The 15,769-nt window shown below is 51.7% G+C and overlaps 1 protein-coding gene across 1 annotated transcript in view; it reads left to right on the forward strand.

Annotated features, from left to right (window-relative positions):
* The window catches only part of LOC122386486 (neural-cadherin-like), a 136,525-nt gene extending 126,102 nt beyond the window's left edge, over positions 1-10,423 (forward strand). Inside the window, exons 20-33 of the mRNA XM_043375726.1 lie at positions 96-267; positions 1,062-1,264; positions 3,008-3,193; positions 3,601-3,747; positions 4,181-4,369; positions 4,691-4,838; positions 5,609-5,708; positions 5,869-6,065; positions 6,386-6,522; positions 7,487-7,705; positions 8,016-8,151; positions 8,424-8,594; positions 8,851-9,021; positions 9,179-10,423. Of these exons, the coding sequence (XP_043231661.1) occupies positions 96-267; positions 1,062-1,264; positions 3,008-3,193; positions 3,601-3,747; positions 4,181-4,369; positions 4,691-4,838; positions 5,609-5,708; positions 5,869-6,065; positions 6,386-6,522; positions 7,487-7,705; positions 8,016-8,151; positions 8,424-8,594; positions 8,851-9,021; positions 9,179-9,348 (2,346 nt within the window). The 3' untranslated portion in view covers positions 9,349-10,423. The remainder of the gene's footprint in view (positions 1-95; positions 268-1,061; positions 1,265-3,007; positions 3,194-3,600; positions 3,748-4,180; positions 4,370-4,690; positions 4,839-5,608; positions 5,709-5,868; positions 6,066-6,385; positions 6,523-7,486; positions 7,706-8,015; positions 8,152-8,423; positions 8,595-8,850; positions 9,022-9,178) is intronic.
* Positions 10,424-15,769: the final 5,346 nt, after the last annotated feature.

The raw sequence follows: 15,769 nt of genomic DNA on the forward strand, positions 1-15,769 counted from the left end.
CCGTCCGCTGACTGTTGTTCACCGTGCGCACACCTGACGCGCTGCCAATAGCGACGTGTTCAGTACCTCCCGCTGACTGTGTTCACCATCCGCAGAGTAACTCTACCCCGCCGGTAATCATGGAGAACAAATCGCCCGAGGGCGTGGTCATCCCGGTGGAGGCGGAGGACTTTGACGACCAGACTCGGAACGGGCCGCCCTACTCGTTCCTCCTGGATCCGGCGGCTCCGGCCGAGCTGCGGCGCCAGTTCTCCGTCACCACTGTCGGTACGTGATGGTGACGGTGGTGATGGTGACTGGATAAATGGTGCTGATGGTGCTGAGGGTAGTGGCAGTGACTTGCAAAATACTGGACGCTCACAAAGGACTACAAGAGAGGGGCATTGGTCAGTTTATGAATCTAAGATACATAGCTAATTTATGATTCCCCCACATGGACACTACTACGCCTTGTAAAGGCTTTCCCCCTCTACATGAGCCTTAGCACGAGCGGCCCGTCGTTCTCACTATATACCCATCCGCCAGCTGAGGCGATCTCCGACCCTGTCCGAATCTAACCGACCAGACAGTTACCCTGGTACGGCCGCCAGGTGTGACGTAGTCGCGCAAATTATGCACGAGACGAATGAGCGCATGGGCCGGCTCAGACGCGAGCTGAATGATTGAGCCCGCCACACCCGACCGCCCGCTCGTGGCTCGTAGGTCGGGAGATTGGGTGGCTTTGTGGTGCGATTCGATTGGTAGACTTAAGTGTGGAGATACAGTGGTGTGAGGTTTTGATTCATGATTATGAAGGAACTTGTGGTACTTGGTGATTTGTGGTGTTTTGCGGCTATGGCAACGGGAGAAGTCCGTTGGTCTCGTTTAATTTGTAAACCACGATGGTGTTGGTGGTTGGAGATAGTTCAAAATTAAAAGGCTTAGCCGGTCTTGGATGGATTATCTACCAGCTGCAACATCGCATCGCATTTAGCACTGGCCACCGACCATAGTTTAGTTGCATTTTCAGCAAGTTCTCAATCACACTGTCTTACATTCGCCCCCACCCGCTCTATCACCAGCGAACCGTGCCGAGATCCGCCCTCTGGTGAAGTTTGACCGCGAGAAGCAGAAGCAGTACGCCATCCCCGTGGTGGTGAGCGACAACGAGCTGGCCGACCCGCGCGCCCTGACCGGCACCAGCCTCTTCACGGTTATCATCGGCGACGAGAACGACAATGACATGAGGCCCGGCTCGAGCGCCATCCAGGTCTTCAACTTCGAGGTGGGTGGCGGATCTGTGAGGTGGTATTTGACAGGGGTAGGAGGGTGGACTCGGGTGCGGCTTGGCAGACTGAGAAGATCGGGGTACAGGCACTGGCTGGCTTCTGGTGGCGGTTGCTGATGGGATATTGGTTGGATTGCCTGCACTAATGCATTAATGGGATTGATAAAGGTTGATTTGGACTTACTTGGCTTGAAAATCCCGATGACACTGGACGCCTGTGGACTGTGGAGTGCGACATGTAACCTCTAACCTCTCACCAGTGACCTATGACCCGTGACTTGTGACCCGCTAGCCGTGACCTTTGACCCATGACCTGTAATCTGTGACCTTTGACCCATGACATGTAATCCGTGACCTGTGATCCGTGACCTGTGATCCGTGACCTGTGATCCGTGACCTGTGATCCGTGACCTGTGATCCGTGACCTGTGATCCGTGACCTATGACCCGTGATCTGACCTAAGCCCGTGTGCCAGGCTGAGCCGGGAGCGGCGCTTGTGCGCCAGGCCACCGACCCGCAGTGGCTGACTGCCGAGTATGTGACCGGCAATGCCTATAATCGGCGGCAAGTGGGTACCGCCCCCGCCCCCGCCCCCGCCCCCGCCCCCGCCCGCACTGGCACCCGCCCACTCCCGTCTGACTCCCTCACTGACCGGCACCAGCGCGCACCAGCCGGCCGGCCGGCGCCGTGTGCTTGTTTTCAGCACAGCCCAGCCCGCGCTGACCGACCCGTCCCACCAGGCGCTCTGCTGAGCCCCCACAGCTGGCGGCTCCTCTGCATGGATCGCTCCTGATTTGGGACGTGGATTCCGGTTCAGTTCGCGTGAATTGCTACTGATTTAATCGCGATTATTGCGTTAATTAAGCACGCTCAGTTGGCTTATTTTCCGTTCGCCGCGGAGCGTGGGGTTGGAAATAAGTGAGCGGAAAGAAAACTATCACCCATTACCCATTTAGGTTATTTTTGGTGCGCTTCCGCAAATATATTTCAACGTCTTTTTATACATATGAGTTCGATCATTCCATGTAGTAGATACCTATCTATGCCGCTCACTCATTTTGTTCTCTTTTACAGCTTTGTAGGTTATCTTTTATTGTTATCTTATTTGATATAACTTTAAGACATGATGACGATTTCGCAATTTTATTTACCGATTGTTGCTTTCTTTGCACATTCTGAACATTTAAATGGTCACATGCGTGACTTTATTGAACCGCATGATCATACACGTCACCGTAAATTAAAGTCTGTTTGCTGCTAAGCTGAAACTTAGTTCGCCTTTTCTGTTTCCCTCTGCAAATGCTCCCGATCAACTGTTAATTTATATGTTACAGCTGACTTGTTTTCTGTCAAGCGTTGAATGAGAATGACTGGATCTGCCGGCTAGCAGTTCATAGTTGCAGCGGTATTTCGTCACTTTGTGGAAGTAATAAACATCTTTGCGCTGAATAATCGACATAACAAAGAGTTACGTGTCAGAAATATACTTTTTAACGGCTTGTGAAAGTGTGTAAAACAGACGCCTATTTTTATCCCTGCGCACTAAGCCTCAAGTGCTAGCGTAATCGACACCCCATAGTCCGCACTGGCTCCCGGATATAATCTTTTGTCCCTAGCCCTCTACCCTGCTCAGCCGAGATCGTGTGACTCCTCACGCGGCCTGCCGAGCCCGCAGCTCCACTGACGAATGCTTTCACCGTGTGCGCCTCTGACCGATCATGGCCCTCTTCTCTCCCTCAGGGTAAGATGCCCGACACGGTGGTGGGCCGGGTGTACGTGGATGACCCGGACGACTGGGATCTGCCCGACAAGACCTTCTCGTGGCTGGCTGGCCAGGAGTACCGCCACTTTGAGCTGGACAGAGACACGGGAAACATCACCATGCGCTACGGCACGCCCAACGGCAGCTACCCGCTCCAGTTCCAGGTACGTGCACTTTATTCTTAAAGCCGTCGCAGCCATCTGTGACGTCAAGGCGGCCATGGGACTTGTGACACCCTGAACTCATCTGAACTTTGTCCGAGCGTGATCAAACAGACTCATTACTTGGCCGGCCTCCGGTTCGGCGGTCTTTACATCGCCTGGCTCCGGTAATTACAAGTTCTTTAAACTCCCCGCTGTCCAGTGACGTAGTGTCCCTCTCAACTCCTGTCCAACTTCTGCACCGGCTTAAATTACCTCGAGACGTTTCATTCTGCGCGTCGCCCGGCTACTTGCCCAATGACTCTGACGTTAATCCCGCCGCGCTGTCCAGATACCGCGGACCCGCTGACCCCGCCGTGACGTCATGTCCCTCCCGCCCCGTCACACGCCGTCACGTCACGTGTCCTCAGGTGTACGACAAGAAGTTCCAGTCGACCGTGACGGCGGATGTGACTGTGACGGTACGACTGCTGCCGCGGGAGGCCGTTACGCAGTCGGGATCGCTGCGCTTCGCCGGCGTCTCTGCTGAGAGGTTCATCACAGACCCGGACAAAAATGTGAGTGGGCTGACTTCGTACCAATTATGTAAGGTGCAGATGTGAGAATACATAGCGGAGGGATCAGTCAGCGAATGACATTCAATATTCGTCTGCGTCGTTTTCCTGTTGTCGACTAGGAGCTTGTGCGATGATGGTGAGGCATCCAGTCCCCACTGATCTCGATTCGCGGGCATCGTTCGATGTAATCTTTTCCGTAGAAATCGTACAATCATCTTCTTTGATCGGATTGCCAGTTCCATTTCACTTGGGTCTGTTCTTGCTATGCGTATACCTAATCTGCAATACAAGTCTCTGTAACTAGACGCTTAGCTCATAATTAACCCTGCTTTTGCGAAGTGGAAATCCCCTGCATTTCTTCTCCTCTTATCGCAGAATAATCATGTTTTATGAGCTCTTACGAACCACTGACCTCTCACCCGCCCTCCGGCAGACGCCGTCCATGTACCGGCGTCTGATTGCCGAGCTGGCCCGCCTGTTCAGCACCGCCCCAGAGAACGTCGACCTGTTCGGGGTACAGGACAACGGGGCGGGTGGCGTGGACGTGCGGTACGCCGCCCACGGCTCGCCCTACTACCGCGCAGAGAGGATGGACGGCATCGTGTCGCAGAACAAAAAACAGGTGGGTGAGGGGTAGGGGGGAGGTGGCTAGTATGATGGGAAGAGAGGAGAGGACAGTGATAAGAGAACAAAGATGGAAAATCAAAGCTGTTAATTACTTTCTACTAACAGTTGGTGGCAAGTCATTGCGCACTGCGCAGTATAAGCCTCTCCAGTGGCTCATTTCCACGACGTTCCGCTGTGTGTCGTTACGTCGGACGGGGCGAGTAACGACAGTCGATGACGGTGCCGACGTTGTCCTGATGACACTGCCGAATGCCGATGTTATCCCGCTGACACTGCCGATGTTGTCCCGATGACACCGCCGATGATGTCCCGCCAGCTCGAGGAGATGCTGAAGGTGGAGATCGACCAGGTCGGCATCGACGACTGCCTCTTCGAGTCCACCTGCCGGGGCAGCTGCCATTCACACCTCAAGATCTTCGACAACGAGGTGTACCGCGTGCAGACCAACACCTCCAGTATCATCGGTAGGTGCCAGCGCGCTAAATTCGCCGGACATTATCAGTGGGCTCTAAATCACCCGACCGTGACACGACATCGACTGGAATCACGGCAGCCGGTGTCGATCGCCCGTAACTCTAACGGTTACCCAGAAGGCGATATGTGTCGGTGATTGCGCTAAAGCACGGTTTACGTCGTTTATGCCGCGATGGCTTCTGGGTAACGAGTCGGTGGCGAGTCTGTCTGAATCGGGGCACGCGTGGGCTTGAGTAGGAGCCACATAGGGCGGGGGGTTGTTATTCACAGACGGAGCTGCCGTACTCTGGGCTCAATATCCACGCTGTGACAGTCGGCGTCCAATAACGCCTTCCTTCGGCTAGGAGAGGGATGGGGCTCCTAGACTGAATATATCTCATCTCAGAGCAGTGAAAGGATGCCCAAACGGCTTCATTGCAAGATGCTCTGAAGAGGGAAGGCGAAACAGATCAATGACATGTTACAGATGATTTTTAGGAAGTGACTTGAGAAGAGGATGAATGAAATGAAATAGAATAGAGCGCTGTGCCTACGCTCCTAGGAGTTCGGACCCAACTGCAGTACACATGTGGTCAGTAACTGTGACTGTGTGTGACCGTAACTGCAACTGTGTACTGTCTCCACAGGAGTGCGGTCCCAGCTACAGTACACCTGTGGTCAGTAACTGTGACTGCGACTGTGCGCCTAGGAGTCCGGACCGATCTGTAGGACACCTGTACTCTGTGACTGTGACTGACTGTGACCGTGACTGTCCCCACAGGAGTCCGGACCCAACTGCAGTACACCTGTGGTCAGTGCGAGCCACCGATGCCACGGGAGGTCTGCCTCAACGACGGCAGATGGGACGAAACTCAAAACAAGTAGGTCAATCACTGGCGCTGCCATGCGTACTTCAAACATCGAGGGCACTCATGGTTTATCGATTAGAATGTGTGCTTATTTGTATTTGTAAATAAACCGCGTTATTTGTTTATTGGTACATGCAAGGGCGGCTTCTAAGACCTCCGCTGTGTCTCGTAGGTGTGAGTGTCCAGAGGGCTACCCCGGCCCCAACTGCGAGGGGCTCACCATTCACTTTGAGGGAACCGGATACGCCTGGTTCCCGCGGCTGACGGCCTGCAACGCCTCCCACCTGGGCTTTGACCTCACCACCAGCACCGACGAGGGTCTGATCCTCTACAACGGACCGCTTCTGGAGCCCACCGGCAACGTGCACGGTGAGGAATGGATAGAATTCGCTGGGAAAGGGAATCGCGCCGCGCAGGGTATCGTCATGTATATTCAACTAATAAGCCGAGGTACACGATGAACTGGGTTTCGTATGCTTTGATACCAAGGGACACGAGTTTCTAGCAACTCTGAACGAGCGGGCTGCTCACTTTTTAGATCATGATAATCAGTTATAGATTTTTGTTTCATTGCACATATTTTGCACATACTTGTTTGTCACGATGTCGCCTTTTCATTGATCATTTATGCTTGTTTGTCACGATCGTCGCTCTTTCCATTAATCCTGACTATCTGTCGGCTTTTTCAGATTATTTCGCCATCGACCTTCACGAGGGTCGGCTGAGGGTGTTTCTCAATTTCGGCGCCGCCACGGCCGTGGCCAGTCCCCAAACTGCTGTCAACGATGGGAAGCGTCATCACGTGGACATCACATGGGACACCCAGGTCGGTGAGAGCGGATGAGGCTTGGGTGAGGAGTAAGATGAGGGTGGAAGAAGGAGGTGGTATGTACGTTCTCACTGCGCCGGCTCTGTAGGTCAGCCCGTGGCGATCAAGCTAACCCAACAATAATAATGAAAATTACCCATGGTGCAGTACTACACTACAGTATGAAATGTCAGTGGTTTATGGTCTGTCGCCACGCCTACCTCGGCTGGACGCTGCCTGCGGTGGTTGTATCCAGGTCTCGTTGACTACCGCTGTTGTCGGGCGTTTAGCCGGTGGCGCGGACCGCTTAGGCTGCGGGTGTGACTAATACTGCCCGGTCACGACTGGCCACTCGGCACCTCGTGATGGATAGTGATTAACACTTCAGACTGACGAGACCCGCCCCTGCCCCCGCGGCCCCGCCCCCGCCCGGCGCGGCCCGTCAGACGGAGCAGAAGGGTTGTTTGCCACCGTTACCGTCTATTGACTAGATGGATCAATGTGTCTGGTTATTGAATACGCCAGCTTAGCCGTGCTTATTGGGGCACACCGGAGACGGGCTTACCTGGGGCGATTAGTCCTGCTGATAGACCTCAATACATGGTCGAGTAGTGTTCATACAGTGTATTGAAGTATATTGGACCTCAACCATCGAAAGGCTGTCGATGATATTCTATACATATAACCAAAGTGTCCTTATACATATAACACCTCACCTTCCTCAGAAGACTGTGAGTGTCCTGGTGGATAGCTGTGTCGTAGTACACGAGTTTTCTGACTACCCAGAGTGTACTGACTCCTCCCTCCCTCCCCAGACTATCACTATTTTAGAAGCCAGCTGTATTGGAGCACCCAATGTGCTGTCCCCTCATAGTGTACTGACTACTGACTCCCCCTCCCTCCCTCCCTCCCTCCCCAGACTGTGACTGTCCTGGTGGACAGCTGTGTACTGTCATGTACTGACCCCTCCCTCCCTCCCCAGACTGTGACGGTCCTGGTGGACAGCTGTGTCGGAGTACCCGAGTGCCAGGCGGCGGCGGCCGTGCCCGGCAGCTCGCGGTTTCTGAACGTGGCGGCGCCGCTGCAGCTGGGGGGTTCGGCGGTGCCCCTGGACCGGGTGCAGTCGGCCGTCTCCTGGGATCGACTGCCCGGCTGGGGCGGCTTCACCGGCTGTATCCAGAACATGACCTTCCTCGACCGGGTAAGAAGGCGGAGACACGAGAGGAGGGGTTATGTAGGGCTAGTTCACAAATTCCGGCCATTTTTAAACATGGTGTGCGTTTCTGTTGATACTTGGTAGTCCTTCGACATTCAATTTTCGAGTTACGTGGCGTTTTTGACTAAAAAGAATACCTTCTTGGTACTCAAACGACTCTGCTGTTAGATAATTTTCACTTCGTTAGTTTGTTAGTGTAAGGAAGAGCGTGTTTATCATTCCCAATCCTTCCCCATGAAAGGGTCGCGTTCAATGCCTGCCATTGCCTAACGAGTTCACCACTTTCCTTCCTCAGGTGTTCGACCTGAGCCACCCGTCCTACGGCAAGGACTACAGCAACTACTGTGTGGAGAACGTGAAGCCTCAGCCGGTGATCGAGACGACGCCCAGTTTCCTCATCGCCTTTCTCTGCTGCCTCGTCTGCCTGCTGCGTGAGTGTCGCTCCTTACTTCGACACATACCACTCTCCCGCTGTAACTTACAGAATGACCTATGCTTTATTACAACATAAAACATAGCCATGAAGGTACAGCAGCAGCATCGGAGTTGTTGAGTAATTTCAATGTCAGTCAGTGTCAGTCAGCCAGGACTCCTCTTTCATTCAATATTGATAATCTCACCAGTTCTGATGTTTTAGCAGAGTTAATGAAGGCCTTCGATGCCTAAAGCATCGTTTGATCGCCGTTTTTTATCTCCTAAACAGTCCTGGTGCTGGCCGTCATCATGTTCCGGCGACGCAACGTGCGAACGCTGTACAAGGAGCCGACGGACGAGATGCGGGACACCATCATCAACTATGACGACGAGGGCGGTGGCGAGAAGGACCAGACTGCCTACGACCTCAGTGTCCTGCAGGTCGCCAACGGGCCAAGCAGTGAGTATCAGCGCACATAATAACTGGCTGAGAACTGAGAAGAATGGACGTTATTGACGACTGATATAGTATGCATATTTGGTTTGTCATTTGTACGTTATGCTTACCTATTGCTAAGAACATGGTAGACGTCCTGGCCTAGTGGCTTTTATCGTGTACGTATTTGAGACCGATACATTTTTATGTACCTTAGTTTTGACTTGACCCTTGTTTTGACGGCGTGGCGAATCGGTGCTAACTTGTCTCCTCATTACAGAGAGCAATGGTCAGGTGGGCAGGGCGCCTCCCGTCTCGGTACGAGATTTTATCGACGACAACCGACAGAAGATTGACAGCGACGACAGCGTGTGGCCGCCGGACGATGTGCGAAACTACGCGTACGAGGGCGGCGGCAGCTCGGCCGGCTCCCTGTCCTCTATCAACTCAGGTACGGGGCGGCGGGGAGGACTCGGGGCGAGGGGGGGGGGGGTGGCAGGGCTGGTCCAACGGACTGGATGTGGCTCAGACTGTTTTGATAAACTTGTGACTTAATGCGTGTCCATCGGCACAGGTTTATCTAACCTAGCTTATTTATCATCCACCAGGTACCGACGACAACGACCAAAACTACGACTACCTGAACGAGTTCGGTCCTCGGTTCCGGAAGCTGGCGGACATGTACGGGGGAGGGGAGGAGGAGGAGGGAGAGGGGGAGCGGCCGCCGCGACCGCCGGCCGTGCGGCCCTCCTCGGTGGCCGGCGAGTCCTGGTGTTGACAGAGGCGCGGCGGGCCCGGCCCCTCAGAGACCGGGGCGCGGCCGGCGGCGTCTCCCGGCTGGGAGAGGGCTCGTGCGGAGCCGCAGGGAGCAGTGCTGCCACCTGTAATAGTGTGTGCACCAGTGGCGAAGTCCTGTGGGGGAAGACGGGGACTGTCGTCAGCGTGTCGTCTGCCCCCGGAGGGAGCCGCAGGTCCGGTGGAAGTCTCTGAGAGAGTGGCTGTCCGGCGGAGCTGCCAGTGAGCGGGCCCTCCCCAGGACCCCCTCTGTGTCAGGTCAGCCCTCGGTGGGCGGCACCGTCCCGTGGAGGCCTAGTCAGCGGAGCGCAGTGGGTCCGCTCTGGAGACGGACGTGAAGAGAAACGCTCAGATGGCGGACTGAGATCGACAGCCAGCCGTCAAACCAAAGATCGTGTGTGAGACACGGATCTCCGAGCAGCGTCCGGTGGAGAGGGACGCGTCCTACTGGGGAAATGTGCGGGGAGTGCTGGGTTTCCACGTGTGTTTATGTGTATGGGTGTGTGAATGTTCGCTAAACGCTGAGTGTTCATGTGTGTCGCTTTATTGTCCAAAGTCAAGGAGTGTTTTATGTTTGTGTGATACATGCGTATATGTGACGAAAACTGACGTTATTTGTACGCAAGCATATCTCGTATTGTGCGTAACATGAACTCTGCGTTTTGTTTCCATTTGTTCCTGACTGCTGCGGACCACGTCCCTGGCGACTGCCTAACATTACTTAAGTATCTTATCTCGCTCAATGCTGTGCGCCACCCGCCTGCACCCATTGTCATTCTCATCATCATGACCGCACACCGCGTCACCATATCTGCCCGATGTCACCCGTCGCCCGCCCTCTCCGCGTGCGGTCAGCACCCGTCATCCATGTATTCTCCCTAGCGTTCGGTAGCACCATGACCAGCCAGCACACCTGGTGCAGGTGGCGCTAGTGTGCCTGTGTGTAGGTGGCGCTGCCTCCGCGCCGGGCTGGTCTGGATCTGAAGGCTGTGAGCACTGCTAACGCACCGATGTAATACATAGCTTGGTGTTTGACAATACAGTGGCTTATTGTATAATAATAGTGTTTTATGTTCCATTGAATCCATAACACTCAGCGTTGAATTCCACTTGTTGAATGGTACAACGGGCGGCTGGTCACATCTGCTTTTACATTCCTAATTCGATGTCTACAAATGTGTACTTAGGAAATCAAAAATAGGCCCAAAATGTAAGAATGACGCTTTAATCAGCATCCATATAGCCATATTATCATGGCGACTATTTTCCTGCATCGTTTACGCATCCTACACAAGGTCATTCTAACAGCGTGAAGATACAAGCTGTATTTAATTGAATTTAGCTCGATAAATATGGACTTTATTATCTTCTGGCGTAAATCGTGTACCAAATGTTATTGTAACAGCACACTTTATGTGTCAGTAGTTCATGAGTAGCATGCTTTCTGAAATTGTCTACCTCATTCTTTTTATCCTCCTGACTAAGCCCATCCGCATCCCGAAAGCACATCACATTGTTTGGGCTGACAATCACCCCACCTGACCAGAAAACCGATGAAGGGCAAATCTGAAGATACTCCTTCGGGTGACCATTTGAGGTGCTGGGTCAGGGCGACGTGGTCATTGGAAAGCTTCCTTTCCAAAAGGATGGGCTCGGACGCTGCTAGATACTCGACAACTCAGCTCGACTTCGCTTTGGACAAGAATTCTGAATGATTTTTTTTTTTTACAATTAATAATATTTCATATCAAAGAGAAATGGTAAATCAATTGTAGCACTCAGCATACCATAACATATACCACAAAACAGCAATGTTTGTTTACAGATGTTTAGATACAGATGTTTCAACAACATCTTTGTAGAAGCTATTTTGTAAGCCCTGCAATTCAAGCAAAAAGCACGTAATTTGAGAAGCTCATTTTATGCAACAACTACCTACCAGTAAAAGAACAACGTAATCACAAGCTACGAAAAGTTTCCAAGATGTCTTCCAAGGCCAAGTTATTTCAGAGACATAGCAACGAGTGGTGAAATCCCTCACACGCAGGTACTCTTGTTGCGTGTCTTGAAGACAAGGTCGCCGTTTTCATTGTGTGTCGGCCTCCGCCCTCTGAAATTGCTCGCAACACCATAGTAGCAGCGGCGGTGGCTGTGTGTCGTCGTTAACAGAGCGTCACATTGTGCAAACGACTCGCTCGGCATGTCGGCCGGCCGGCCCTGGCGAAAGGACAGGCCGGGTGTGACACAGCTCGGCTGACCCGCCGACACAGTGTTCATGTCACCACTGCACCGGCACCAGCGGCACCAGCGGCACCAGCGGCACCAGCGGCGCAGACCGTGGCCTTTCACCCGTCACAGGCCGTGACCGGCGGCTGACACAACCGGTGTGACAACGTCACACGCTCGCCGCCGCGCCTGGTTAGCTGGGCCCAGTGCGTGTCTCTAAGTGTGTGTCTGTGTGTGTGTGTGTGCCCTAATCGGCCGGCCACGCAACCGGTCAAGACACATTGGTCCCAGCTAACGAGCTGCAACCGCTCTACGCCGGAGTCGAGGTTCTTGAAAATATTGAGTTCGGCTAACGGCCTACGGACCGCCACAAATACTTGCATATGGGTCCGGTGGAGAGAAGACCCCCAGCCCGTCTCATATTGGATTCCGTACAGTCCAACCCAACCGTCAGCATAATGCGAACCACAGTGCGCAATGTGATATCCTGCAAAAGGAAAAGAACTATTTGTATCATGCGAGTTATAACAAATTTAGCTAAATCGTCAGCTATACGCCAAACACGACTATAGCGTTCCTGCTGCTTCGTTGCGTGGTAATACGGTGGTATTTCAATATATGCCGCATTTTTCAGGTATTCGATCATCAGCATTACGGCACGGCTTTTGTTCCCTTAAAGGGAGATAATGACCTTTTTCCACAAAATCTGAGTTAGGATCATTTTCTGACAAAACACAACAAGTTATAATGTAAATTAAAACCATTTTGCTCAATGCGGTACCTTGCCGCAAATATCTCAACTTGAAGTCACGTTAGCGGGGAGCGCTGAAAATGACCGTTGAATAAGTACTTACATCACTTTTTGGTACTTGCATGTAATTTTGTAAAATGAGCGTATTCCTTACATTTGATCTTCATCACATCTACAGGGTGTTTCACTAAAAATGTCAAAAAGTAAATGCTTGTTAAAGATATATAAAATATGCATATCACGTGGTTGCGCATGTGGCTTTGTGGCAAATTTTTGGACATTTATGCTTTGTCCATTTAAGATGTATTTTACACCCATACGGAGCGAGGGCAGGAGGCCAAAGTTACTAGTCGTTTTTTTCCGTATGCAGACCAAGGACAGGTTATTTACACCTCAACAGGAGGGGTGAATTACACTTACATTTGGTGCCATCAGAAACATTGAAACGGTATGCCGACTTTTCAGGAAACGTTTTACTCTCTCACCTCGCTACGTTCCAGATTATAAAAGTTTAAAAGAGCTTCTTAAGAGGTTTAAAAGGGCTCCTTCGATGCCAGTTCCAGTCCAAAAAAAGGCGGGGTCGCCCCCACCTCTCGGCGGAAACCGTTGAAAAGGTCAGGGTCTTTTTAAGGGCCTTTGAAGATAACAAGAAGCTAATTTTAACATCAAATATAGCCAAGGCCTTACAAGTTATCAAAAACAACCACTATGACGGCTGTAGCCACCAGAAACTGGCTGGACCAGAAGCTCCTGGGCCAAATAATCAGCTGCCTCACCGCCCGCCCCCATGGCCAGCGCGAAGCCCCGATCTGTCACCGCTAGACTTCTGGTTTTGGTCAGTGACTCAGTAGCTCTCGCAGAGCTGAGAAGACTCAAGTCGCATCATTTCGGGAGCTGAAGAGCACAATTCAAGGCTTTGCCGACAGTCTGGACGGTGAATATGAAAACGGGCTGTGAGCCACCTCCGGACACGTGCGGAAACGGTGCATCAAAAGAAGGGGCGGATATGTGGAATAGGTTTGAGTGACGGTGATATCGCTGTTATATATTCAAATGTCCAACAATTGCGGATGAAATGATATGCAAATTTCCTAAGAAAACATTGTTCTTATGTGCATTATGACCTTTTACTTTTTGACACTTTTAGTGAAACACCCTGTAGTTAGTTAATGGTCGTCTATAGTGCCTTCAAAAGATATTCATGGTTTGGGGGTGGTTTATGTCTAAATTTACGCAACTATTTTTCCTGTTCATCATCTGAGGCCATATGCTGCTATTTTAGTAGCAACGACTCAATTTTGAATCGGTCCCGCCGACTGCACAATAAAAGAAGATAGATACAACACTTTTGCGGCATCACTGAAAAACTTATGCAGTACTGTTATCAAAATTCTCATAACACCGTTCGACAAACCTGAAGTCTTTTTGAAATAAATATGCTTGTATTTTTCGCTTCAGGCTCTGAGGCCAAAATAATGAATTTCGTAGTCGCAATCGCAAGATTTGGCTGCGTTTCTGGCGCATGCCGTTCATTTGTGGCGCAAAATAATACTTGGAAACAAAGAAGAGTAGGCACTATGTACGAATCTAATTAATTCTAAACCGAATTAACTCTAATTCAAATTAGAATCCTTACAACCAAGAAACGACAAGGCGATAACATAAACAAAAACCCAAGCGTCGCTGTTTGAAACAAAAGCGCCATATACTGCGACTTTTTTATAGAGAAGGACAAGAAGGACAACGCATTTCGGTGGGTGTTACAAGTACTGCAAGTACTGCTTCTTTTTTGCAAAAATAAAAACCTTTTTCACATACGAAAATGTGCTAGGAAATTTTCATATTTTATAGAAACTACAGTAGAAATAGTATATGTAGATGTCGAGTAATTTTTATTAAAGAAAAAAGAAAGCTCATTATCTCCCTTTAAAAGTGGCCTATAACATCTTGAGCGATTATGAGCTGTGCTCTTGTATTTTTGGTTCCTGGTTTCCAGTCTTGGTCTCTATGTTTCATTCTCATGGAAAACAAATGCTCATTCACCTAAAAAAAAAACGTGTTTTTCAATTAGTAACCGCAGGTTGTTTGAAAATTAGACAAACATTATTCGTTAGAACTGCGTGTTTTTCTATTGAATATGAAGCATCGTAAAGGGCTGTAGCGCGACATGAACGTAAAATAAGGGTAGTTTTGGACAATCAAGCTATGGTGTTTCTTTTTAAGAAATCAGGTCACGCAACTGCAGCTCTTTCAAGTTTCAACTTCACATTCATTCTCCAGTGGAAGATTTCAAAAATTGTCCAGACAAACGTCCCTGCAACAGTGCCGCAATTGCATCCCGCTTCACAGAGGTCGTGCAGGGGGTGACAATAGTATCATGATGCACGGGACCCTGCCGACAGCCTCGGGGCAAGGTCAAGTGACACCACACCACTGCTGGCGAAACGACACCTCATTGTATGGTGTAGGGGCCTTCTCGCTGTGCGTCGAATCGGCACGGTACGTCGCCTGCCCTGGCAGTGGCAGTGGCGGTGGCGGCGGAGCTGACACCATTCACAGGTGCTCCGGGCGCCGCCGTGTGATGTCTATCTGGGTGACCGGCCCGACATCGCTTTCCCGGTGTTTACCTCCGCCATCGCTACCGTCGCGCCTCACCAGAACTAATGAACCGGCCACACGCAGTCTGCAAGCGTGCTGTGTGTGCGTATATCTCGCCACAGAGACACACATACATACCACTCACACGCATACATTACATACACACGCTCACATACACACAAACACAGGGCGTCGGCCCCTATCGCCACTGAAGTGGTCCGTGACGGCTGATGTGGCGATATGTCAGGTCGCCGGCCACCCTCTCCCTCTCTCCCCACCCTCCTCACTCTCCCCACCCTCCGCCGCTCTGTCGTTTCCGGTGCCGGGCCGGATCCGGCCTGCCGGCCGGGCCGGATCTGGGTGACGTTGCCACCACTAATGACCGCCGGCCTGGGAGCCGCGCGAAGTGGACGCTCCGATGACCGAGTTCGCGTCACCAGGTCACCGTTACACCCGGTGACCCGAGCGGCGGCGGGTCACCGGCGGGTCACCGGGTGGGTCACGGTTTGGTTCACGGCACGGGTCACGGGTCGGGCCTGAGGCCGACCACTGCTGTCGGCCTGGGTTGTCAGACACTGTCGGTGGACAGCACTATACATCGGGACTGAAAAGAGCCGCAGCGTAAGTCTGGAAGTCTGCTAGTCCGAAAGGCTGGTAGTGCGGTAGACTTGGTGTTAATGTAGCACTGTAGCCTGGAAACGAGAGTTTGCTATGTATGAATTCAGGCCAATCTATACAAGTACAGAACACAAAATGCAAAATACCCGACGTTTTATACTCGCAAGCAACAGCGCTTCTTTGCATGATTTCCGACAACAAGTAACTATAG

The sequence above is a fragment of the Amphibalanus amphitrite genome, unplaced genomic scaffold (genome assembly GCF_019059575.1).
Source record: "Amphibalanus amphitrite isolate SeventyFive unplaced genomic scaffold, NRLGWU_Aamphi_draft 000253F_arrow, whole genome shotgun sequence".
In the NCBI taxonomy this organism is placed as follows: Eukaryota; Metazoa; Arthropoda; class Thecostraca; order Balanomorpha; family Balanidae; genus Amphibalanus; species Amphibalanus amphitrite.